The sequence below is a fragment of the Heteronotia binoei genome, chromosome 7, assembly GCF_032191835.1.
Source record: "Heteronotia binoei isolate CCM8104 ecotype False Entrance Well chromosome 7, APGP_CSIRO_Hbin_v1, whole genome shotgun sequence".
NCBI lineage: Eukaryota > Metazoa > Chordata > Lepidosauria > Squamata > Gekkonidae > Heteronotia > Heteronotia binoei.
Window position 1 is genome coordinate 37,939,280 of NC_083229.1, and position 24,525 is coordinate 37,963,804.

The following is a 24,525-nucleotide window of genomic DNA, read 5'->3' on the forward strand; positions in this document are numbered from 1 at the left end:
TTGATGGACTTCAGCCCCCCATCCTCAGGAAGTAGAAAAGCCATATTTAAAGAACTGTCTCATGGATCTGAACTTCTTGAGTTTGTGTGTCATTTGTTGATTCTCAAAATACGTGATCAAATATATGGGGAGACAGCCAAACTTAAGTATTTTTCTATTTCCTTTTTATCATAGCCACAGTAACTTTAATTATACTGTTTTAAAAGTGTCAGCTTTGTTAAAGTGCTTGTGAGAGAAATGGGGTAGGTTTACATATGTTTTTAGTTATTAATTTATTTCCACTTATGGGCTTTTTTGTTTTATAGGAGATAGATGTGTGCTGCTTTTAAGATCTGTTTATTTTAAAGGTTCATACCTCACATCTCAAATGAAAGTTTCCTTATCTAGTATTTCTGCTATTGGGACATGGATAGATGCTAGGGATCTGTGCTTTGCCATGTTCCATGTGATAGAACCTTGAGGAAAAGAGCTTGTCATAGATTTAATATAATTCTTAGCATTTATTGGTGGAGCACTTAACATACATTGTTTTTAGCGTTCTTTACAACAGTGGTCCCCAATCTTTTTGGACCCAGCGACTGGCGCTAGGGCTGGCCTGCCAACCACGGCCCAGGAGCCGGCAGGGTGGGGGCACCCAATTCGGCCTCCCTCCCACGGCTCCTCCCTCCTTCACCCCCTGCGCAGCCTCGCTTCCCCCTCCTCCCCGCGTTTCCTCCTCCCTCCTTTGCTGCCCCCCCATGCAGCCTCACCGCATCCTCCCCCCATTTTCACCATTTTAAGGCTGGGGAAGGGGCAGTGATGTGACTCCAAGGCTGCCTCCTCTCCCGCTGATCAGCTGATGGGTGGGAAAACCGCTGCTGCAGTAGCAGCAGCGAGCAACGCTGCCCTTGCCTCCTTCCCTTCCCCAGCCTTAAAATGGTAAAAGCAGGGGGAAGAGGAGGCGCCGCGGGGGGGGAGGCTGCGGGGGGCAGCGAGGCTGCATGGCCCGTTTCAGACAGGCCGCGGACTGGTACTGGGCCCCAGCCCAGGGGTTGGGGACCCCTGCTTTACAACAGCCCTATAAGATAGGTTGCTGGAAAGTTCATATTCCATGTGGGAATGCAAAACAGTGACTTGCTAAAGACCATCTAAAGCTTTGGTGCCGGAAAGGTCTGAACTGGAGGATTCTTGATTCATAGTTTGTACTTCGGCCCCTACAATGCACCAGTTGAATTTTATTGGAATTGCATGTAATGATTCACTTGTTATAGTCTGTTTGTGCCTAACTTTCAGTATGAATCTTGCACAGACTATTCACCTCTCTTTCTATTCTTTAGAAGTGCCAACGTCAAAAATAAGGTCTCATCCATACTGAATGATGGGTTTGGGAAATAGATTGTTTTGCTTACTTTTGAGTATTCTGAAAACTTTTTTCTATGTTTCATAGAATCAGTATCTCCAGGGTCATCTAGTCCAACCCCATGCACAATGCAGGAGATTCACAATTACCATCCCCCACCATCCCCAGTGACCCCCTGTTCCATGCCCAGAAGACTGTAAAAAAAACCTTCTAGGATCCCTGGCCAAACTGACCTGGAGGAAATTGCTTCCTGACCCCAAAGTGGTGATTGGCATTTCCCTGGACTTGTAAGAAAGCGCCATGATAACCCTTCCTGCCCTCCCTTTCATGATCTGCCAAAGTTCACAGAATCAGCATTGCTGTCAGATGGCCATCTAGCCTCTGTTTAAAAAACCTCCAAAGAAGAACCCACCACCTTCCAAGGAAGCCTGCTTCACTGGGGAACCGCTCTGTCAGGAAGTTCTTCCCAGTGCTTGTGATAAATTACTAAATTTAGATGTCACATTATTGGTTCTGATCCAGCCTTCTGGGGCAACAGAAAACAGCTATGCACCATCTTCTATATGGCAGCCCTTCAAGTTATATCACCTCTCAGTTGTCTCCTCTCCAGGCTAAACATCTCCAGCTCCTTCAGCTTTTCTTCATAGGACTTGGTCTCCATACCCCTCACCATCTTCATTGTGTTTCTTTGGACATTTGTCTGTATCCTTAAATTACGATGCCCAAAAGTTTCAAAGAATTTAGAAATTGTTCTTTTGCTTGTCCCGTCTCCTCAGTTTCCATTTGCAGCATGTGCATATTGATGGGGATCTTTATCCCATTGTGTAAACCATATGAAATGCATAAAAGACAGTCTTGTCTGTTGATGATATTAACTTAATTACCATCAAGGCACAGCCAACTTATGGTGACTCAGTAGGGTTTTCAAAGCAAGATATGAACAGAGGTACTTTATCTTTGCCCACTTTTGTGTAGCAGCCCTGGACTCTTATCCAAGTACTAACCAGGCTTGACCCTGCTCAGCTTTTGAGATATGGCAAGATCAGATCGCCTGAGCCATCCAGGTCAGGGCTGATCAACAGCTGTGCAAAAATAGTTGGAGGCAGAGAAGATGGAGTGAGCTGATGAGGAAGCAGTAGTGCAAATTAAAGTAATATAAATCCTTTGAAAATTATAAGCAAATCATGTCCTTTGTCACACTAATCTCTTGTTTATTTCCCCCTTTTCCTAATTTAGGGTCTCTGAAGAATTTTCTGGAGTTACATGTTGGGAAGAATTTTCTGCATGAACAAGACTTGACCCTACACAACATGACTTAAGTGTGCTGCTACTTAATACCTACTTCATCCTTAAAATGGTTAGAGTTGTGTGTATTCTTTGATTCCTTTCTGATGAATATTTTAGCCATGAGTTTACATCGGCAAATGGGATCCGATAGAGACCTCCAATCTTCTGCCTCCTCCGTCAGCTTGCCTTCAATTAAAAAGGCACCAAAGAAGAGAAGAATTTCACTGGGATCTCTCTTTCGAAGAAAAAGGGATACAAAGCGCAAATCCAGGGATATAAATGGAGGGGTCGATGGGATTGCAAGTATTGAAAGTATACACTCAGAAATGTGTACAGATAAAAACTCTGTGTTCTCTACATATGCGTTATCTGACAATGGAACAACTGTTAGCAGCAAACAAAGTGGCGACTTCATGGAGTGTCCCCTGTGCCTTCTGCGGCACTCGAAGGAGAGGTTCCCAGAAATAATGACTTGTCATCATAGGTCTTGTGTGGATTGTTTACGTCAGTATCTCCGGATAGAAATTTCTGAAAGCAGAGTTAATATCAGCTGTCCAGAGTGCTCGGAACGATTTAATCCCCATGATATTCGATTGATATTAAATGATGACATCTTGATGGAAAAATATGAAGAATTTATGCTTAGACGCTGGCTTGTTGCAGACCCTGATTGTAGGTGGTGTCCTGCTCCTGATTGTGGGTAAGTGTATTGTTTTTGTTGTTTTCTCACCTAAGTTCCAATAGTTCTGTAAAGTGCACAACACTTTCCTTAGAACTTGGTAGCTAGAATCTACTGATATTTTTCTCCTTAAGTAATAGATAATGTTTTTGAACTATATTTCCGGTAATCGGATTTTTTTAATTAGCCATTTTAATAGTGGCATTTGAAGAGGGAGGGGTTTGTGATATGCCTTGGAATGTAGCAACTAGGTTTTCTGGTTGATGAGTAACAGGTAAAACAAATGGAGAGAACAAAAGGAGACACGATAAAGTGTACACCACACTATGTAGTGCTGCTGCTTCATGTATCAGAGAGTTAGTTTTGAGAGAAGGCTTTACTTTCTTTAAGATCAAATATAAATGGTCACAGGTTTTTTTGCAAGGTATTTTTAGAAATAAAACTTCCTTGAATATAAAGTTGGTTTTTAAAAGTCTTTAATTTAGGGTTGCCAGGACTGACTCAAGAAATATCTGGGGACTTTGGGGATGGAGCCAGGAGCAAGGTTGTGACAAGTACAACTGAACTCTGAAGGGAGTTCTGGCCATCACATTTAAAGGGGCTGCTACCCTTTTAAATGTCTTCCCTCCATTTGAAATAATGGAGAATGGGGCACCTTCTTCTGGGGCGCATAGAATTGGAGTCCCTGGTCCAATCTTTTTGAAACTTGGGGGGGGGGGTTTGAGGAGAGGCACCAGATGCTATGCTAAAATGGAGGATAGGGGAACCTTCTTTGGGGGCTCATAGAATTGGACCCCCGGTCCAGTATTTTTTAAACTTTTTTTGGGGGGGGGTGAGGAGAGGCACCAGATGCTGTGCTGAAAATCTGATGACTCTTCCTCAAAAAACCCAGCCCCCCCACCCTCCCGAGCACCAGATACCCACAGATGGTTTCTCCACAGGGTATAATGGAGACTGGTCTCCACAGGGTATAATAGAGTGCCAAGTGGACATCCCCCCCACTTTCTGATAACACTGAAGCAGCAGGAGGGCCTCCAGACCAGGGGATCCCCCACCCCCAACTGGGGATTGGCAACCCTACTTTAATTATGCTTCCTGTCATCAGCAGTTTTAATGCTGAGAACACCAGCTGTTGGATGCCAACAGGAACTCTGTGTATTAGATCTGGAAACAACTTGCTGTTGTTTGATGTTAGGATCATTTTTTCAAAAATTTTTAAATGATTTATTGGAATATCAAACATCTTCTGAACGTTGTTATTAAGATTTATGGTTTCCTACCTGGACTGTGCAATAAACTTTCATCATCAGCGAGATTAGCTTCATGTTACAGGAGTACACTTGTGTGTGTTACTCTGTGATAGTGCCTGTAGATCACATCTGTATCACAAAAACCATTAAAAAAAGTATATCCTATTTTAAAAGCGCAAAGTAAGGCAGTAACTTTAAGAACCACATATCACATTGGCAGATTGTGGATGGAGAAGGTGCTTGGTGGGGGACCATGTAGATGCTTTGGAAGCAGATGTGAATGAAGTAGGTGCAGGTGACATAAGGATAAAATAAAGGCTTAAATTTGGCACAGAAGAAGCTTAATGAGAATAAATTTGTGACTACCTAAGAATTTGTCTTGTAGATAAACAAGATGTTTTATTCCCATTTTCTTTTTCAAATAAAATGTTTGTGCCTTGCATTTATCCATTTGTCCTGCTGTGTTTCACTCTGTATTTTAGTTTCTGCAGTCATATAAAATCCGAAGTCATGAGAGTTCTGTTTACTTATGTTACAGAACTGGTATTGTATTTTTAAAACACCTTGTTGTCTATGGCTTCCAAACACATGGTTTCAGAGCATGCTGTAGTTGTTTGACTTGCTGATTCAATGAATTGTATCAAAGCTGTTCTTCACAGTCCTCAAACAAAGAAGCTTCAAGGGAAAACTACAATGCAAGATTATGGAACTTGAGTTCATTCACAGAAACACACACACATACACATACACACACACACACACACACACACACGGGCTGAATAGGGACATAGAATTCTTATCTCACTATAGATTCTAAGTTTTTGCTCCCAAATATTTCCCCTCTAATCAAGTTGATTACAATATGCATTGTACCTAAGCATTGTTTACAAGCATTCTTTACAACACCCCTTCCACCTTCTGGCTAGGATACCCCCCCACTCCATTTCTACTTCTGTTTGATGGTATGAATTTGGTAGGGATGATGGTCATGTGGGGTTATGGGAGTAGGATGACAAGATCATAGAGGACTTCAGACAAGAATTTGTGTGGAAATGTAAGAGGGTACAGGAAACTGGTGGGGTGAGCATTAAGAGGTGGATGATTTTGGCCCTGAGTGTGAGTTACAGGTGAGGGGATTGACTTTTATCCTTCTGAGAAGGAGGCTGCAGTAATCAAGGTGCAAGACGACAAGAGCACTAATGTGGGGTGGTGGGTGTCAGGGAGCGATGTAGTTTTTGTATTTGAGTTAAGTGGGAAGTGACCTATTTTAGCCACAAAGATATAAAGAAACTTGGTAGATCAGAATGTATACTAGTTAGCTGGCACATAATCAGAGAAGCACTTGTAATGGAATTACTCCCTGAAATGTCTAACTATTTCACATTAATGAAACTCCAGTCCTTCTCTGGATTGGGCATGTTTCTGTTGAGAGGCATAAACCAGTTTGGAGAGCCAGTTTGTTATAGTAGTTAAGTGCATGGACTCTTATCTGGGAGAATCGGGTTTGATTCCCCACTCCTTTGGATGCACTTGCTGGTGTGACTTTGAGTAAGTCACATGTTCTCATAGAGCTGTTCCTCTCAAGAGCAGTTTCTGTCAGAGCTTTCTCAGATCCACCTACCTTGCAGGGTGTCTGTTGTGGGGAGGGGAGGGGAGGGGAAAGGAGATTGTAAACCGCTCTGAGACTCCGTTGGGTAGTGAAGGGTGGGGTATAAATCCAATCTCTTCTAAAAAATTGCCATGAAATCAGAAAACTCCTTCCCAGCTGATCCCAATCTGCTCAGCATTAGCTATGTATTTTTCCTTGCCCTTCTATTAAAGTAGTATCATGCTATGAGTCTTCTTTTTAATAGTTTTTGTCCCTAGCTATGAATCTGGTGTGGCCCTCTCAAGGTTCTTGTTATGTACCCCCACTCTTAACTTTTTTTCCCATCCATCTCACCTTTTTTGTTTATACTTTCTAACATCTTTCAGATTCTAAATATATCATGGGAGTAAGTCCTCCATATTCTTGTTTTTGTTAGTATTTCATTGGAATTTGATTTAAAAAAAAAATCATTTATATCCCACCTCTCTCCTCAGTTGGGACTGAAAGCAGCATACATCATTCTCTTCACCTCCTGACAACAAGCCTGTAAAGTAGGTTAGGCTGAGAATGTATAATTGGCCCAAGGCCACCCAGCAAGCTTCCGTGGCAGAGCTGGGATTTGAACCTGTTCAGTGCTGTAACCATTTCACTTGAAGAAATGTTCCGGTCTATCTGCTTGGGCTGGGCAGTATTTTTTTTTTTAGATTATGAGACCAAGGACTGCTGTTGACCTCATGTTTCCATATGTATGTGCCTGGTTAATTGATCTTCCACATCCAATTCAAACGGTTGCTGCAGCAGCAGCAAAGCTATAGGAGCAGACATGGGAAGTGGGCCAGGCATCCCTTAAAGAACTGGGTGCTGTTTAGTACTGAGTACTCTTGAAGAATGTCTGCAGTTAGAGGGGAAAGCTGTGAGGCTGTCTTCTGAGATTGGCCTGTTACCTTCTAAGATTAGTGTCCGAAGCATTAGGAAAGTAGTTGCATAGTGTCTGTTGTATGCAGATTAGCTGTAAATCCCTTTAAATGTAATCAAGTCTAAATGAATTCCAGCTTGTTTAGAAGAAGAAAATCTCTTCTGAGAATACAGGCATATATATATTGCTAATGTTTGTCTGTACAGAAGGCATAATTGGCGATCAGTAAAACTCTCACCACCACCACACAGATGTTTTCAAATACTTTCATGCTGGCTTGAAATATTTTTGGAACAATTGCATCATAGATGATGAATATAAACTGCTAAATATTTTAAATACAGTTGTGTTAATGGGGAATAGATCACAACGCTTGTGTCCCCTTAAACACTCTGTCTTGTTCTTGATGGTTGGAAAAGAATAAAAGGGAATCAAGAGTAACAACCTTCTGGACTCTCTTTAGAAGTGTTCAGTTGTTCCATTCTCAGTCTGTGCTTTTTGAGAAAGGAGTCTGCTACAGTGTTCCACACATATGTTAACTGAGCATGGAATCTCAGACTAATTAATGGACCAGCACAAATCAGACTGCAAGGTTTTGATACCACAATAAGTGCCTGTCCTGTCCCATTCTCCAGTTTTAGTCCTGCTGTGTAAAACCCTAAGGGTAGAAAGGTTGCTAAGATAGGAAGAAAACTGTTGGTGTGGTCCTGCATTGCTTGCAAGGAGAACATATATGTACTACTTTCCTATCAAACCCAAACTTGGGGCATTTTTTTGAACAGGAACACACAGGAATGCAGTTCTGGCTGGCTTGGCATCAGGGTGTGTAGCTATGCAAATGAGTTTCTGCTGGGTTTTTTCTACAAAAAAGCCCTGTGTGAAACAGGAAGAAGAAGATGATCATAGAGTTATACCTTATCCTTCTCTCTGAATCAGAGTCTGAGAGCATCTTACAATCTCCTTTATCTTCTTCCCCCACAACAGACACCCTGTGAGGTGGGCAGGGCTGAGAGAGCTCTCATAGAAGCTGCCCTTTCAAGGACAACTCTTGCAAGAACTAATGCTGACCCAAGGCCATTTCAGCAGCTGCAAGTGGAGGAGTGGGGAATCAAACCTGGTTCTCCCAGATAAGAGTCTGCACTCTTAACCACTAAACCAAACTGGTGACATCAGGGTGTGTGGCCTAATATACAAATGAGTTCCTGCTGAGCTTTTTCTACCAAAAAAAGCTCTGCCCAAACTTATTTTACTGATTTAACATAAAATGCATATTTTATAATTGAGCATATGAAGTTAGACTGTTGGGCATATTGATGTTAAAAATACTAATGTATTAATTTTCTACAAGCAAATTTGCAAATTTGCAGTTTGAGAGACAGTTGCAAACTATGCTGCCTAATTACCTACATTTTTGCCATTGAAGAAACAGGAAAAAATAAAAGCTGAAATTTGGAAAAAAAAAACCCCATAATAAACAAAAATAGATTACTTAGGCAGAAATGGGCCTATAGAGTCACAATAATATTTGGATATCAAGTTAAATTTTATAAGATTGAGAACACTGAACTCTAATAACATGTTCATATTAGACACATTACAACATACCAATTATTGCCAGAATTCTTCACATAAACAATAAAAATACCCTTGAAATTTTAATGTCCATATTATGCATAGGAATTACATAAGAGAACATAAGAGAAGCCATGTTGGATCAGGCCAACGGCCCATCAAGTCCAACACTCTGTGTCACACAGTGGCAAAAAATGTTATATACACACATACACTGTGGCTAATAGCCACTGATGGACCTGTGCTCCATACACTGTGGCTAATAGCCACTGATGGACCTGTGCTCCATATTTTTATCTAAACCCCTCTTGAAGGTGGCTATACTTGTGGCCGCCACCACCTCCTGTGGCAGTGAATTCCACATGTTAATCACCCTTTGGGTGAAGAAGTACTTCCTTTTATCCGTCTTAACCTGTCTGCTCAGCAATTTCATCGAATGCCCACGAGTTCTTGTATTGTGAGAAAGGGAGAAAAGTACTTCTTTCTCTACTTTCTCCATTCCATGCATTATCTTGTAAACCTCTATCATGTCACCCCGCAGTCGACGTTTCTCCAAGCTAAAGAGTCCCAAGCGTTTCAACCTTTCTTCATAGGGAAAGTGCTCCAGCCCTTTAATCATTCTAGTTGCCCTTCTCTGCACCTTCTCTAAAGCTATAATATCCTTTTTGAGGTGCGGCGACCAGAACTGCACACAGTACTCCAAATGAGACCGCACCATCGATTTATACAGGGGCATTATGATACTGGCTGATTTGTTTTCAATTCCCTTCCTAATAATTCCCAGCATGGCATTGGCCTTTTTTATTGCAAACGCACACTGTCTTGACACTTTCAGTGAGTTATCTATCATGACCCCAAGATCTCTCTCTTGATCAGTCTCTGCCAGTTCACACCCCATCAACTTGTATTTGTAGCTGGGATTCTTAGCCCCAATGTGCATTACTTTGCACTTGGCCACATTGAACCGCATCTGCCACGTTGACGCCCACTCACCCAGCCTCAACAGATCCCTTTGGAGTTCCTCACAATCCTCTCTGGTTCTCACCACCCTGAACAATTTAGTGTCATCCGCAAACTTGGCCACTTCACTGCTCACTCCGAACTCTAAATCATTTATGAACAAGTTAAAAAGCATGGGACCCAGTACCGAGCCCTGCGGCACCCCACTGCTTACCGTCCTCCACTGCGAAGACTGCCCATTTATACTCACTCTCTGCTTCCTATTACTCAGCCAGTTTTTGATCCACAAGAGGACCTGTCCTTTTACTCCATGATTCTCAAGCTTTCTAAGTAGCCTTTGATGAGGAACTTTATCAAAAGCTTTCTGGAAGTCAAGGTAAACAACATCTATCGGATCTCCTTTGTCCACATGTTTGTTCACCCCCTCAAAGAAATGCAACAGGTTAGTGAGGCAAGATCTTCCCTTGCAGAACCCATGCTGAGTCTTCCTCAATAACCCGTGTTCATCAATGTGCCTACTCATTCTGTCCTTGATAATGGTTTCTACCAACTTTCCCGGTATTGAATTATTAGCTAATACAGCAGATGGTCTTACATAAAAATGTTCATACTATTCATTTTGAGTGAATTCAACTTTGCATTAAGAAAGCATTTAACTCATTCCAAAAGGAAGAATATTTAATGGGATATTTTATTGTCACTCAGAGCCTTCAAGTGTTAAAAATAAATCCCTAAATGTTTCTCCTCCTTTATGTCCTCCGCCCCTCCCCCCTCCCCTGTACATAGCATCTTAAACTGACTTGTGCTGTTCAAAGCAAACATTCATGGGTCCTGAACAGGCCTGAGGAGCTGCAAATGCAAACATTGTGTAGTTAGGTCTTTTGTTATATTAGCTGCTGGCTGCATTTCTAGCAAACAGCTTCAGGTAAGATAAAGAGAAGTTGGACTGTTCCCTGAAAGGTGAAATTGAAAACTTATTGATTTTTCTAATACTGTTCTTAATTTTTGTAGCAATGATGATGATGTACATTGTCAAAGGAAAACAAGCTCATTTCCATGTCTGTGTGAAGTTTTGCTCAGTATCAGCCAAGAGGCTCTTCTGATGAATGAAGAAAAAACTTTTATTGAGAGATCAGTAGCAAACACTCAGCAAGGTCATCCTTGCCAGAACTGACACAATGAAAACTAAATGAAATTTTATAGATGTTCCAAACCATTACCATTGCACACCCAATCTTTCGCATACATAACACTTTTTAAAAGATTCTCAAGCCTGGTATCATTTACGTCTGCTCCAAGGTTAAGTACAAACAAGGGCAGCCTCTGGTGGTACTGAGTCTGTCTCCTAGAAGATTAGATAAATGCATTCCATTGAGGTAACTCACAAAGCCCTTCGTTCCCACCAAGCGCCCCCCTTTTATAACAGCGCTAAAATAATATCCAACTACAATAAATTATTATCTGTAAGTAGGTTACATTAAAAGGGAATAAGATTACGTGATATAAATGTCATAAAGAATCAGAAGGTATGAATACAATACAGAATATGTGATTAATGAGCAAGGAAAATGATACAAAATACAGAACATGTTATAGAACATGTGATTAATGAGTAAGGAAAACAGTACTGGAAACTAAGAACTCAAGTCAGGTGGCCATTGACAGTCTAGCGTTAGTATTGTGATGCTTCTGCCCTAGCATTTGACAGGCTGCTATCAGAAACCAGTAGAGGGAGAGTTGATTTGTCTGAGGGTAACCCACTCTTCTCAATAAAAATCCCTCATCATTCCTACCCTTTCCTAAGAGGTTTGGGGGTTCGTTCCATCATCAGCTGCTATCACCTTGATCTGGGTGATAATGTTCACCAGAGCCAAGGCACACAGGAAGTAAACCAGTCAGACTTTTAATATATCTTAAAAAAATACAAGCAACATTCTACTGGTACACCTCTAGAGTAGGGATGTGCGGTCAAATATAAATGAGCCAAATATATATAAAAAATGCCTTATTTTTTAAATATTCTCATCTCTCAAACGTATCTGGGATTTTTCTGGATGTTGAAAAATGGGTTCCATAAAATCCTGGAAGATTTGGAGTTAACTGGGAATATTGGGAATATTGGTAGCTGGTGCTGTAGACTCCCCAGGACTGTTTTTCCTCCCCCCACCCAATGATTCTGTGTCTTTTGGAGGTTGGTATGGGCTTCTCAGGCTGCTTAAGTAAAATTCTGTCCATTTCAAGTGCTTTTGTTGTTTTTACAGTTGGATCTTTGCTGGAGTTTGTCTGTGTCTAGTTCAGTTTTTCATGGATTCTTGGGTTTTACATTGGTTGTATAAAAAGGCCTTGGCCAATCTGGATCTTGGGTTCTGACTGCCTGGACCGTCCAGAACTCATGCAGCTGATAGTCAAGTGCTGGTATATTAGAGAAATCTAGTGCTTTCACTCCTGGCTGTGAAAACCATTCCAACTGGCAAGGTTTCTCAGCCTCACTGTTGCCACAAACACTGGCCAATCTCAAATGTCAGCCTTTTCTATGATGAAATGGGTCCCCTTCTGCTGTCATCCATGATTAGCGTAACTCAAGAGTCTGTCTGATAGTTTTAGGTCCCAAGTTTCAGTTCCACACGTTGATAATGTCATGGAAGGAATCCCTGTATTTCAGAAAGAAATGTCTGTTTAAGTTTTCGGTTGAGTCAAAAACCCCATTTTACACTGCTGAATGCAACAAATAAGTCTCCCATATTGGGTATGTGGGAGGAGGGACAATCAGTATACAAACATCATACTTGTCCTGGCACAATATCATTGTCAACTATTCAACTCAGGGAGAGTTAGTGGAGAATTCAATGTCTCTGACATATATTTCTTCTTTTCTGTACCACGCACCGTTTCACACTGCACCACTTTAGAGTTACGTGCAAGTCTTCCTAGGATCCTCAAATAACAGTTCAGTGGTCATAGCATCTTTTGGCAAGAAATTTGAAAGCTTATCTCATTTTTCTTATTGGTTCAGCAAGAAGGAACTCCCTGATCTTAAGAAACCCATTAAATTATGGGTCAGAAAGAACCCAGCTGTTTGTGGGTGGAAGAGGGTAAAGAAGATCCATTTCTGAGATGGGGAAAAGTCAGAAAAGCATGAGAGTTAGCAAGAAACTGTATTTCCCTTTTCATTTTCTGTAGTTAATCTTCTTGAATTTCCCAATAGTTGGTTGTACGTCCATACAATAAACTTTTTACAGCTTATGCTTTGGCTTTGAGGTTTATTATTCTTGTGAGCCTGCTGCTCTAAACTCACACTACCAAACAGACTTGAGAAAGGGGTGGGGTGTGGATCCCAGCCTTTTCTCACACAGGCATGCAGACCTGCCCTTAAAGGGTAAAGAGTGACTGGCCTGGAACAATCTATCTGATAAACCTAAAACTCCAGGTGGTGGGAGGGACTATTGATTGATATTTCTGGGATCCAAGAAGCTAGGGGATGTAAAGATGTATGTGCATGTGCTATGGGGCTTAAGAGAAGCATCTGGCAATTTATATGCTGCTCTTTGATTCTTCAAGAAGTGGAAAATTTCTTTTTTTTTAAAAGGCACTGTTTTATTACAATTGGGATATAGAAGATTTGAGGAGAAAATCTAGGGTTAACAACTTAATTTCAGAGTCAAACTCCTGCCTGTTATAAGAGAGCAAATGTTGTGTATTCATTCTCCTGGCTGATTTCCAGTTACATCTGTACTATGTCAGTTGGATACAGTATTTCCCTGTTGCCTCTTGATGTCCTATTGGGATGTACAATTATGACTGTCATCACACTGCACTTTGTATTCCTTACAGTGATACATTATAGCTGAATTTGGGCCCTAATGGCTACCTGGCCTATAGACCATAGTGCTCTCCTCCTGAGCCATGGGAGGAGGTAATGAGTGCACTAAGAGATCCCAGATTTGTATGAATGTATGATTTCGGGGGGCGGGACTATGCCTACATGTAGGTATAGTGGGTTTTCCTGGCTTGGCTATCCATGCTTGCCTTCATCATGGGAATAGTGTTGGGGAGCTTTTATGAGTTAAATCATCATTACACCATAATTATAATCTTTGAAGACTCAAGACACATACATATGTTTCAATTGTTTTGTTTTGTTTTTAAAAAATTGATTTGTATCTTCTCTTTTTGAACAACTAAGCTTAAGGAGTTTTTATGATGTTTTAGCATTGTATACCTTTCTAGAAAGCACCTATCCATAAGTAGCTCTTCTATTAGGTTTCTAGCTTTGGCTGCTCTCAATGATTTCTATATCACCTGGGATGTGGATTTTCTAGGTAGGTTTTTGTGACTGGCAACATCTGTTGATATTGTATATACAGTATACATTTTATAGGCTTGGGAAAAGCCACGTAGCAAAAATGAGGTTAGGGTGTGCTACCCGTGCTATTTGTACCTGACTATACAATTGGCCTTTTGTTGTATTTTGCAGTGTTGTAGTTGTTAAATGGTTTAAGAGATTCAAAGGGGAATTAATAAAAATAAAACCTTATGTATTTATGCAACTATGTAGCATCACTTTAAGAACTTGCTAGCTACTGCCTTTTACTTCAAATCTTGATAAATATGGTAGTGTTTCCAGTTACATAAGGAACAGTATTTTAAAATTTCCCCACAGAATGAACTATTCTGTGTAATATTGAGAATAACAACTTTTCTTCTTGTTCCTCACCTACTCTTCAATATTCAAGGTATGCTGTGATCGCGTTCGGCTGTGCAAGCTGCCCGAAACTTACATGTGGGCGTGAAGGCTGTGGTACGGAGTTTTGCTACCACTGTAAACAGATTTGGCATCCAAACCAGACCTGTGATGCTGCTCGCCAGGAGAGGGCTCAGAGTCTGCGTCTGCGAACAATTCGTTCTTCATCCATTAGCTACAGTCAGGAGTCTGGAGCAGCAGGTACTTAGAATCTAAATTCTAGATGTCTTCAAAATGTTGTTGCATGATCTCTTGACTCAGATTACTAGTGCTATAAGCAAAGGACAAACCAGTTAATAATCAGTGTTTCTATAATTTGTTGCTGTTGTATTTCTATACTGCCCTCCGCCAAAGGCTTCGGGGTGGTGTACAATATTGTTTAAAACACAGTTTTACAGGTATATATAAAATTAGCCTAAAACCCATTTAAATTAAATCTTAAGAACTTTCAGATGACGTAGGAAAGTATTAATTTCTCTTATTTGGGGGGGAGGGGGACATCAGGCCAGATGGTAAACCGTTGCTATCCTCATCCATAGGCCCTGCAGAACTTTCTCAAGTTCAACAGGGCATGGATGTCATCAGGTAGAGAGTTCCACTAGGCAGGAGCCAGGATCGAGGAGGTCCTGGCTCTGGTCAAGAATAGCTGGATGTCCTGTGGGCCAGAGAACCACCAGTAGATTCTGAGCACAAGACTTTCCAGGGGGCATACTAAGAGAGGTAGTACCAAAGGTACACTGGTCCCAGACTGTGTAGAGCTTGTTGATGACAGGATTTAAAAATGAGATGTTCTGATACAGAATGATTATAGCTGACCTTGATGGGAATATAGAAGGCAATGCAATGGTGAAAACTATACAACTTTGTGTTCTGTCTGTTGCTAGAACTCTCAGTTTAAAGCTTCCAGAATGGACTATAATGTTTCTGATCGAGCTTCAGGTTCTAAGTAATTCTTTATGCTGAGAAGGCAGAGCCTCCCTAGACTTTTTTCTTTTCTTTTAAAAAAGCCTTTGTGGTGGTAACACATCTGCAGCACAACAATGACTGTCCACCTCTGTTCGTTCATTCATGATAATAATGCATTGTTATCTTTGCATGCGATGTACCTGCATTTTTTTATTTTTTTTTGCCAGTGAAACACTTTCTCACTGAACAGCAGAAAATCCCTTTGGAGCGTTATTGGGGTAATACTTGGCTATCACTTTAGTGTAGAATGATTTGTTTGATATATAGAAGAGTAGTTTGTTTGATAGATAGAAGAGTGGGAAAGCATTGGTGTACTCTTCTTTCCCATGAATGTTTACTTAGATATAGGTTGGTAGTTTAAACTTCTAGATTTGAGTACAGATGCTGGATTATAGCAACATTATGGGACAAACCCGAACCCCTGTCTGTTTTCTGTGTGAGTAGAACACACTTCTGGATTGGGGGGGGGCAGTGTTTAGTAATTTTTACTTCTCTCTGCTTTATACACCCCTCTGAGCCACTTATCTCACTCTCTGTGGACTTCTTTCCTTTGAATCATTGCTCTACCTCAAAAAGGATATTGTAGCATTGGAAAAAGTCCAGAAAAGGGCAACTAGAATAATTAAAGGTTTGGAACACTTTCCCTATGAAGAAAGGTTAAAACACTTGGGGGCTCTTTAGCTTGGAGAAACATCGACTGTGGAGTGACATGCTAGAGGTTTACAGGATTATGCATGGGATGGAGAAAGTAGAGTAAGAAGTACTTTTCTCCCTTTCTCACAATACAAGAACTTGTGGGCATTCAATAAAATTGCTGAGCAGTAGGGTTAGAACAGATAAAAGGAAATACTTCTTCACCCAAAGGGTGATAAACATGTGGAATTCACTGCCACAGGAGGTGGTGGTGGCTACAAGCATAGCCAGCTTCAAGAGGGGTTTGGATAAAAATATGGAGCAGAGGTCCATCAGTAGTTATTAGCCACAGAATATTATTGGAACTGTCTGGGGCAGTGATGCTCTGTATTCTTGGTGCTTGGGGTGGGGGGCAAAGTGAAAGGGCTTCTAGCCCCACTTGTGAACCTCCTTTTTTTTTGGCTTCTGTGTGACACAGAGTGTTGGACTGGATGGGCCATTGGCCTGATCCAACATGGCTTTTCTTATGTTCTTATGTTATGTTTCTGAAGCTGCTTTGCTGAGAAAAAGCAGATTCCTCAGTTTAGTTATACATTTGTGCATAATATATAATTAGACCCTAAGTTGGGAGAGAACTGGAGAGAGGACAGGATTGAAACTGCAAGATATTTTGGGGGGAAATACAGAGATGGTCAAATTTTTAAATATGTATCTCTCAGTTCAGGGGGGGATATGAATACCTCAAGTTTTATTTGTGAGACATGTTCATTTGTTTTGTTTTGTTTTCTTTTGTGGCCTGAAAGTGAAAATCCACTTAGTTGTAAGCTGCTAATAAGGATTTTTATAGCAGACAATATTTAGGCCTCAGATTTACATAATCTTCCACGGTCAGTAGGGATTTCATGTGGGAATAGGGTTGCCAAGTCCAATTCAAGAAATATCTGGGGACTTTGGGGGTGGAGTCAGGAGAAAGGTTGTGACAGGCATAATTGAATTCCAAAGGGAGTTCTGGCCATCACATTTAAAGGGACTGTATTCCTTTTAAATGCCTTCCCTCCATTGGAAATAATGAATGACGGGGGTACCTTCTTTGGGGGGGCTCATAGAATTGGACCCCCTGGCCCAATCTTTTTGAAACCTGGAAGGTGTTTTGAAGAGATGCACTGGATGCTATGCTGCAAATTCAGTGCCTCTACCTCAAAAAGCAGCTTCCCCAGAGCCCTAGATACTCATGGATCAATTTTCCATTATACCCTATGGGAATTCGGTCTCCATAAGGCATAATGGAGTATTCAGCAGACATTTCCATCCCCCCCGCTTCCTAATGACCCTGAAGCGGGGAGAGGGCCTCCAGCCCGGGGAATCCTCTGCCCTCACCTGGGGTTTGGCAACCCTATGTGGGAACAAACTAAGGGCTTTTATACCATATTATGATAGTTTGCAAGCAGCTCTGCAGTTAAAGTTCAGAAATGTTTCCAACCATATTTCGTTTAATGTTGTTTGAACACAGAAGCAATAAGGCCATTATTTTTCCCTCGTGTTCTTTTTTTTTAAACACAGCTGATGACATAAAGCCATGCCCACGCTGTGCAGCTTATATAATAAAGATGAATGATGGTAGCTGCAATCACATGACATGTGCTGTCTGTGGCTGTGAATTCTGTTGGCTGTGTATGAAGGAGATTTCAGACTTGCATTATTTAAGGTATGTATGAGAACTGTAAAAAGTTATGGAAAGTGTATTTGATTTGACGTGGAATTCTGATCCTGTACCCAGCTAAGCCTGTTTTAGAATGACTTGATACAAGAAAGAACTTTCTGAGATAAGACAAAGGACCTTTCTTTGAATGAAAATATGTAATTAAAGGAGCACCCTACTCCAAAGCCTGCTTTTGTACCAGCATTTACTGTGCGAAGTGCACATGTATACATGTCCATGCAAGTTTTTTATCCTCTGGGGAGACAAAGTAATTCAGGAAGCAACAGGAGTTATTTTATTGTAGAGCATGGACAAATGTACTTTCTGTAATAAGCTGCAAGGGGATGCATCCCAGCAACCCCTTTCCTTGCTAGGGGTCTCGGCTGCTGGGAGGAATCTCTTACTATCATTAAATAGAATTGGTTGTTTGGAAACTGGTTGCTTGGTTTCTTGTAATTCCTGGCAGTGTTAGGGAATAGTGGAACATCTTGTGTTCTCATTCTCTCCACTTCACTTTAATATCAGTCATGGAGTTTTTGATGAAGCAGTGTTAAAGCACATCTGTAGTTGTCCTCCCAATTTTTTTTCTTTTGTTCTGTATGTTCTTATGCCCTAGAGGTACACAGAACACAACTTTTACAATGTTTATCTTGGTTATGTTGTCTCTGTTCTTTCCTCCCCATAGAGGTTCATAGAGGCCTGGAATTCTCATGACAAACCTGAGTGGTTGGAAAAAAAAATCCTAGTCATTTGATTTTTTTTTTTTTTTACCATGGAAAGGCATGGCACAGTCTGATACAACCAAAGTGAATGATGCGTCTTGACCACTCATTCAGATATTTGTTTGTTTGAAATAATAAAAGGGTTTTTTTTCTTTTATTTATTTTCACCCCTGTCAAGTCACAGCAGACTTATGGCAACCCTGTGGGGTTTTCAAGGCAAGATATGTCCATAGGTGGATTGCTGTTGCCGACCTCTGGGTCACAACTTTGTTATTCCTTGGTGATCTCCCTTTTAAATCCTGACCAGGGCCTGACCCTACTTAGCTTCCAAGATCTGACAGGATCAGACTCACCTGGGCTATTGCCCCCGCAATGCTGTTTTAAAACTAATAGTTGTATAGTTATAAAGTTAAAGATTCAGGTGTGTTAGAAAAGGATTTACTTGGTACTGTGACTCATTGGTTAGTCTTACTTATGGAAAATTTCTTCTCCTAGCCCATCAGGCTGTACATTCTGGGGGAAAAAGCCATGGAGTCGGAAGAAGAAAATATTGTGGCAGCTGGGGACACTTGTAGGTGCACCTGTAGGAATTGCCTTAATAGCTGGTATTGCTATTCCAGCTATGATTATTGGAATCCCTGTGTATGTGGGACGCAAGGTAAGGTGGCTGTGGTTGCAGAATCAGGCTTAATTTGCATGCACATTAAGAGCATATTTGCAGAACAGTTTTGTATTTAATATTTAGTTTTGTTTTGTTTTAAACTTGCTTATTCAATTTGGCCTGTTCTGTCTTTTCTTACTTCATGCAGCCCTGGTATGTTACCTGTGTTCTCTCTGTTGCTGTCAGGAGAGGCTGAACTTTAGAATGCAACAAACAGGTTGTTGACAGGAACTAATGAGAGGGAGATTATTGCATCAGTCCTGAAAGAGCTGCTCAGTTTATCAGTTAGTTCCAAGTATAATTCAAAGTGCAGGATTTGACTTTTCAAGCCATTAAAGACGTACTTTGATTATCTGATGCCTTGTTTGTCTTGTGCCCCCTTCCCTTCCTCTTGTAATCTAAGAACATATGAGGAAGCTGTCACGGGCATATATGAGAGATCATGGTAGCATCCAGGATCTTTCTTGGCAAAGGTTTCAGTTTTTTAGATTTCTCTAGGCCAAGGAGACCTATCTTTCCAGCTCAACGCTGTTGTTCAGATGGGCCTTCTGATTTGAGATTATCCAGAAATGAGTTTTTAAAATAATTACAGACAATTGGTTTTATAATTCTTGCTGTTTGCATTTGTTGATCAATATTTTTGTCTTTTTAGATGAATTTTTTTTGTAGTAGTTTTATTTTGTGTAAGCCCAGACCAAAGCCTCAAAATATTCAGCAATTCATGCCATGTTATATTCTGTTTATCTAGCTGAACCATAATTTGTTTTCAGTTCCATTCTGTCTTCTCTTTGTGGGCTACTCTGTTTACATATTGCAGCCTCTGAAACAGAGAAAATGAGTGTGTACTCTTGGCAGTGACAGTGCAGTGACCAAGAGAAATTTGAAGTGTTTCACCCTCTAAAGTTATTGCCTTGCTTGCAAGTCTTTGTCTGATACAGCAAGTTAATTATCCATTACCCTTTGGCTGAGGCATTTTTGTTAATCTGGTGACTGTATCTTTACTGCATGGCTTCAATATGGCCTGTGCTTGGTAGGCTAATGGTCTAAACAGAACAATGATAGTTTGGAAAATGATGACACTGGGTGAGGAGGGTTCGGGTTCATTAATATGCACCTGACAGAGGACAAGAAATAAGTATGTGGTGTGTAGAAATAACTCTGTAGAAGTCTACCACATTTTTTACCTCAGCAGTTGTATATGCTATGCAATAAGCAACTGGAGAGATTGTCATGACAGTTGCAGACAGCTGTTAAACATTTCCATGTTAAAATATTGAAAAGATCCCCAATCTGCTTGAGCCAGTGGCCACTGGAATTTTGACAAACAAAATGGCTGCCATGAGAGGGAGGAGCCTCTCACAAAATTACTGCTATTAGGAAGGCTGTCACAAAATGAAGGGAAGGTTCAAGGTAATGGGGAATACCTGTTTCTGTTTGGGTGCTCCCTACAGAACTGAAAGTGAACCCTCTTACTTCCAATGAGTTTGAGGAAAGCCAGGATTGGCTGTTTGCTTTAGGAAAGAATTGCTTTTGGAAAGAAACAAGCATGCACCACTGTGTCTGTGGGTGCCATGCTGGAGATCACTGAAGTAGAGGTTTCCCAGATCATGAGAAAATCTCCATGCATACAACTGATGAAATAACTGGACCCTTTATATGAAGCCTTTTCCAAAGTTTTAGGGTGTAATCAAAGATACTTTAAACTCATTGGTTTTAAAATGTTACGGCTATACAAAGTACACCTGCTACTTCTCACCTTAGTTTTGCAGCATGCTGATTGTGGTGAGTAACACATCCTGAAGTATCTTTCTTTTTCTTCTCCGTCAGATTCACAATCGCTATGAAGGCAAGGACATATCAAAGCATAAGAGGAACTTGGCCATTGCAGGTGGTGTAACCTTGTCTGTAATAGTTTCACCAGTTGTAGCTGCAGTGACTGTAGGTAAGTAAGAATGTTTACAAGGAAAGTTTTGGAAAAGCTCTTATAATGAATTAAAACCATTTGCAGCACTTTTACTGTAAAAGTGGGGCATAAAATAATGGCCGTTACTGGTGATATTAGTAGTCCAGGTTCTGACACAATGAACCAAAGTTGTATTAAATGTTTTAACAGAAAACGGTGTAACGTAATTCCTTCTCCAGCCTTCCCCAGTTATTTTTTCTAAAAGTAGCTTTTGTAGTTTCCTCTTGGAGAATCAGAACTCTAAGAGATTCACATATGCTCAGATATATACAAAAGCCTTTTGTGTTCACTGGTCCAATAATTTCATTGAAAGAATGAGATCATAAACAAAAAAGAGCTACGTGAAAACCTGCTTCCTCCATTGAATTGGATGGGGAAAGCATTAGAAGCAGAGGATCTTCCTGGGGATAGGGATCCTCTTCTCCCCAAATGGTGCTGGCAGGGATGGGGGCAAGCAGCTTTTGCATTTCTTTTTCTGTGACATTATGTAGTGATTACAAGAAATATGTGCTGGTTTATTTGGAAGACATATGGAAAGTGGTTCTCAATCTGTATTGACTGTAGTATCCTACATTTTTTCCCTGCAGGTATTGGTGTCCCTATTATGTTGGCTTATGTGTATGGAGTAGTTCCTATCTCCCTCTGCCGAAGTGGAGGCTGTGGTGTGTCTGCCGGCAATGGAAAGGGTGTCAGAATAGAATTTGATGATGAAAATGATATAACTGTTGGTGGAACACATGCAGCAGTAGGTAAGGAAGAGGGGTTTTTTGGATGAGGAGCTGGAATGGTAATATATAGCATTCAGTGGATTAGTTAGTTCTAGATTTGTGCATAATATGCAGACAGTCAAAGTGTAGGACACTTTGCTCACATGCATGCTTGAATATCTGAACTGTGGACTGTCTGGAAAACTGAGGAAACCACCATGCATAAACAGACTCTACTCTTGCATTGTGTGTCTGGGAGTGATTCCCTTCTGACCCAAGATGGTGGCTGCACCTATTTGAGTTCTTGAAAGTTCTCAACAATTTTGACTGAAGGCCAGTTTGTGTGTCTCTTTCAAAGGAACTTAAAATCTGTAAGTACTGAATTTTAGGTACCTTTGCTGTAAAGTGAGCCAGTTGGAAAAGCTTACCACTAGCTAGCACAGCAATTACTGCTATAATTTTTCCAAGAGCAAAGTCTTCCTCTACTTCCAAAGAAGGTTGAATGTAATATTTTTGCCACTGTGAGCTTGAAGCACCACCTTTTAATTTTTTTTTAAATACAGATACCACGTCAGTAGCAGAGGCACGTCACAACCCTAGCATAGGGGAAGAAAGTGTGGGCGGAATGACCGGAAGCCTGAGTGCAAGTGGCAGCCATATGGACAGAATAGGAGCCATTCGAGACAACCTCAGTGAAACAGCTAGCACAATGGCTCTTGCAGGAGCTAGTATAACAGGAAGCCTGTCGGGAAGCGCAATGGTCAACTGCTTTAACAGGTAAGAAAGTCCACTCCCTGCCTTAAAACATAGCTTCTAGTTTTTTATGTGGCTGCAGTTGGGTTTTGGTATTTGCAGCATTTCAGCATTGTGTTAGATCAAGATGGGTAGCTGTGTTAGTCTGTTTGTAGCAGTATAAATCGAATAAAATAAATAAAATAAATAAGTAGGAAAGAGTTAAGAACATCAGCAGCTTAAAGACTCTGTGGTAGTATATGTGGTAGAATATGGTTTTTATTTAGTACTTGTGGGCCTTCTAGGGTATCTTGTTGACCACTGCAGAAGAAGAAGATGATATTGGATTTATATCCCGCCCTCCACTCCGAAGAGTCTCAGAGCGGCTCACAATCTCCTTTACCTTCCTCCCCCACAACAGACACCCTGTGAGGTGGGTGGGGCTGGAGAGGGCTCTCACAGCAGCTGCCCTTTCAAGGACAACCTCTGCCAGAGCTATGGCTAACCCAAGGCCATTCCAGCAGGTGTATGTGGAGGAGTTGGGAATCAAACCCGGTTCTCCCAGATAAGAGTCCGCACACTTAACCACTACACCAAACTGGCTCTCCAAACTGCAGGAGGAGGATTGTAGACTAGTTACAATATTAGTCTGAGCCAGCAGAGTTTCTACCTTCTTAACTAATGGGGAAGTATTGCTTGAATTTACTACATATGAAGATTGATTTCTGTTGCTAACAAAACAGGGGTAACACAAGAGTGTTCCACCTCGAAGCCATTGAGTGTTAGAAGTTCCCAAAAATCTGTCAATTGTAGGAAATTGGCTGGTCAGTATCCAAATGCGTATATAATTACTAAAATTAACTTTTCATTTTCTCCTTTAGGTTGGAGGTCCAAGCAGATGTGCAGAAGGAGAGATGCAGTTTGAGTGGAGAATCAGGCACTGTTAGCTTAGGGACAGCTAGTGACAATGCCAGCACCAAAGCAATGGCTGGATCCATTCTCAATTCCTATATCCCATTGGACAGGTAAGACTAAAGCAAGGAAAAGGGTGTGTGTGGTGGTGGTAGGAGGAGAATCTAGCTCAGTTCTAGTAATTGGGGGGGCAGTGAGAATCACTGGGGGGAAATTCTGATCCCTCCCCCCCCCTTAAAAAAAAACCCTTTAGGAGATCTTAAGGGACATCTCCCTCCATTTTGTTTTCTTTGTTGTCCTTTGGCAAACTTGCCACTGCTTCAAGAGCAACAGGCACATTCAGTCATTGGGGGTTCTTTTAAATTTACTTTTTTTCATCTTGGGAGGCCTTGTCTGCAGATATCCCACTCTTTCTCTGCCTTTGCAAACTTGACTGCACTATCATTCTCTTCAGTAGTCAACTTCACACTTGCTACTTTGAACTGCTGCTGCGTTGATAGGTCTGTTATGACTATGGTCAGGTTTGTGAATAGCCACTTGCTAAGTCATGTAAGTCAAATAAGAACTGTTCCCAACTAAGCAGGATTGGGAAGTTCATGCCCAATGTCAGCATCTGAGAGAGTGGTCATTTTCCAGAACTCAGAGCCTAGACAGCACTACCATGTTGTTTCCACTAGTAATCATAATTTATGTACTGACCAGCAACTCTCTTTCATTCCTCTGCCATTCCTGCAGTGTATCCAGTGAGTGGTGGGAAGCAGGGAGGGGACATAGCATGGTGGCAGCATCTGTGGAGACTGCAGCAGAAGAGGGGTTCTGACTAACTGCCTAGCACTGTAGCTCCCCATCCCTCTGCTTGGCTCACTTAGCTTCTACCTGCCAAGCAAGGCCTAAAAGCCAGCTAGTAGTTATTGCCCACTCTTATCACTGTAAGGACTGCAAGCAACAGCACAACTCTGCCATTACATCCCTGTGCAAGGAGGTTCTTGCCTTCTCATACTGAGGATATAAAGAGGGCGGGGTGGGCAGTTTGCAGCTGTCTAGTGGGCTTGCTCCAGAAGTGCCTTCCAATTTATACAAGCAGGAACCCCAAGACTCACGGAGGAATTCTACACCCTGCCTCCCCTCCCCCCATGTTTACTGGCCAGCCTGCTTGCCTCACTCACACAGAGGTGGAGGCAGCAGTAGCACCAGCAGC

General features: G+C 41.3%; 1 protein-coding gene across 2 annotated transcripts in view; it reads left to right on the forward strand.

The window, feature by feature from the left end:
- The window catches only part of RNF19A (ring finger protein 19A, RBR E3 ubiquitin protein ligase), a 59,332-nt gene that overhangs the window by 31,201 nt on the left and 3,606 nt on the right, over positions 1-24,525 (forward strand). For both annotated transcript variants that reach the window (XM_060243431.1, XM_060243432.1), the window contains exons 3-10: positions 2,576-3,326; positions 14,325-14,533; positions 17,492-17,636; positions 18,848-19,010; positions 20,841-20,955; positions 21,564-21,725; positions 22,247-22,460; positions 23,297-23,440. In XM_060243431.1, the coding sequence (XP_060099414.1) occupies positions 2,731-3,326; positions 14,325-14,533; positions 17,492-17,636; positions 18,848-19,010; positions 20,841-20,955; positions 21,564-21,725; positions 22,247-22,460; positions 23,297-23,440 (1,748 nt within the window). In that variant the 5' untranslated portion in view covers positions 2,576-2,730. The remainder of the gene's footprint in view (positions 1-2,575; positions 3,327-14,324; positions 14,534-17,491; positions 17,637-18,847; positions 19,011-20,840; positions 20,956-21,563; positions 21,726-22,246; positions 22,461-23,296; positions 23,441-24,525) is intronic.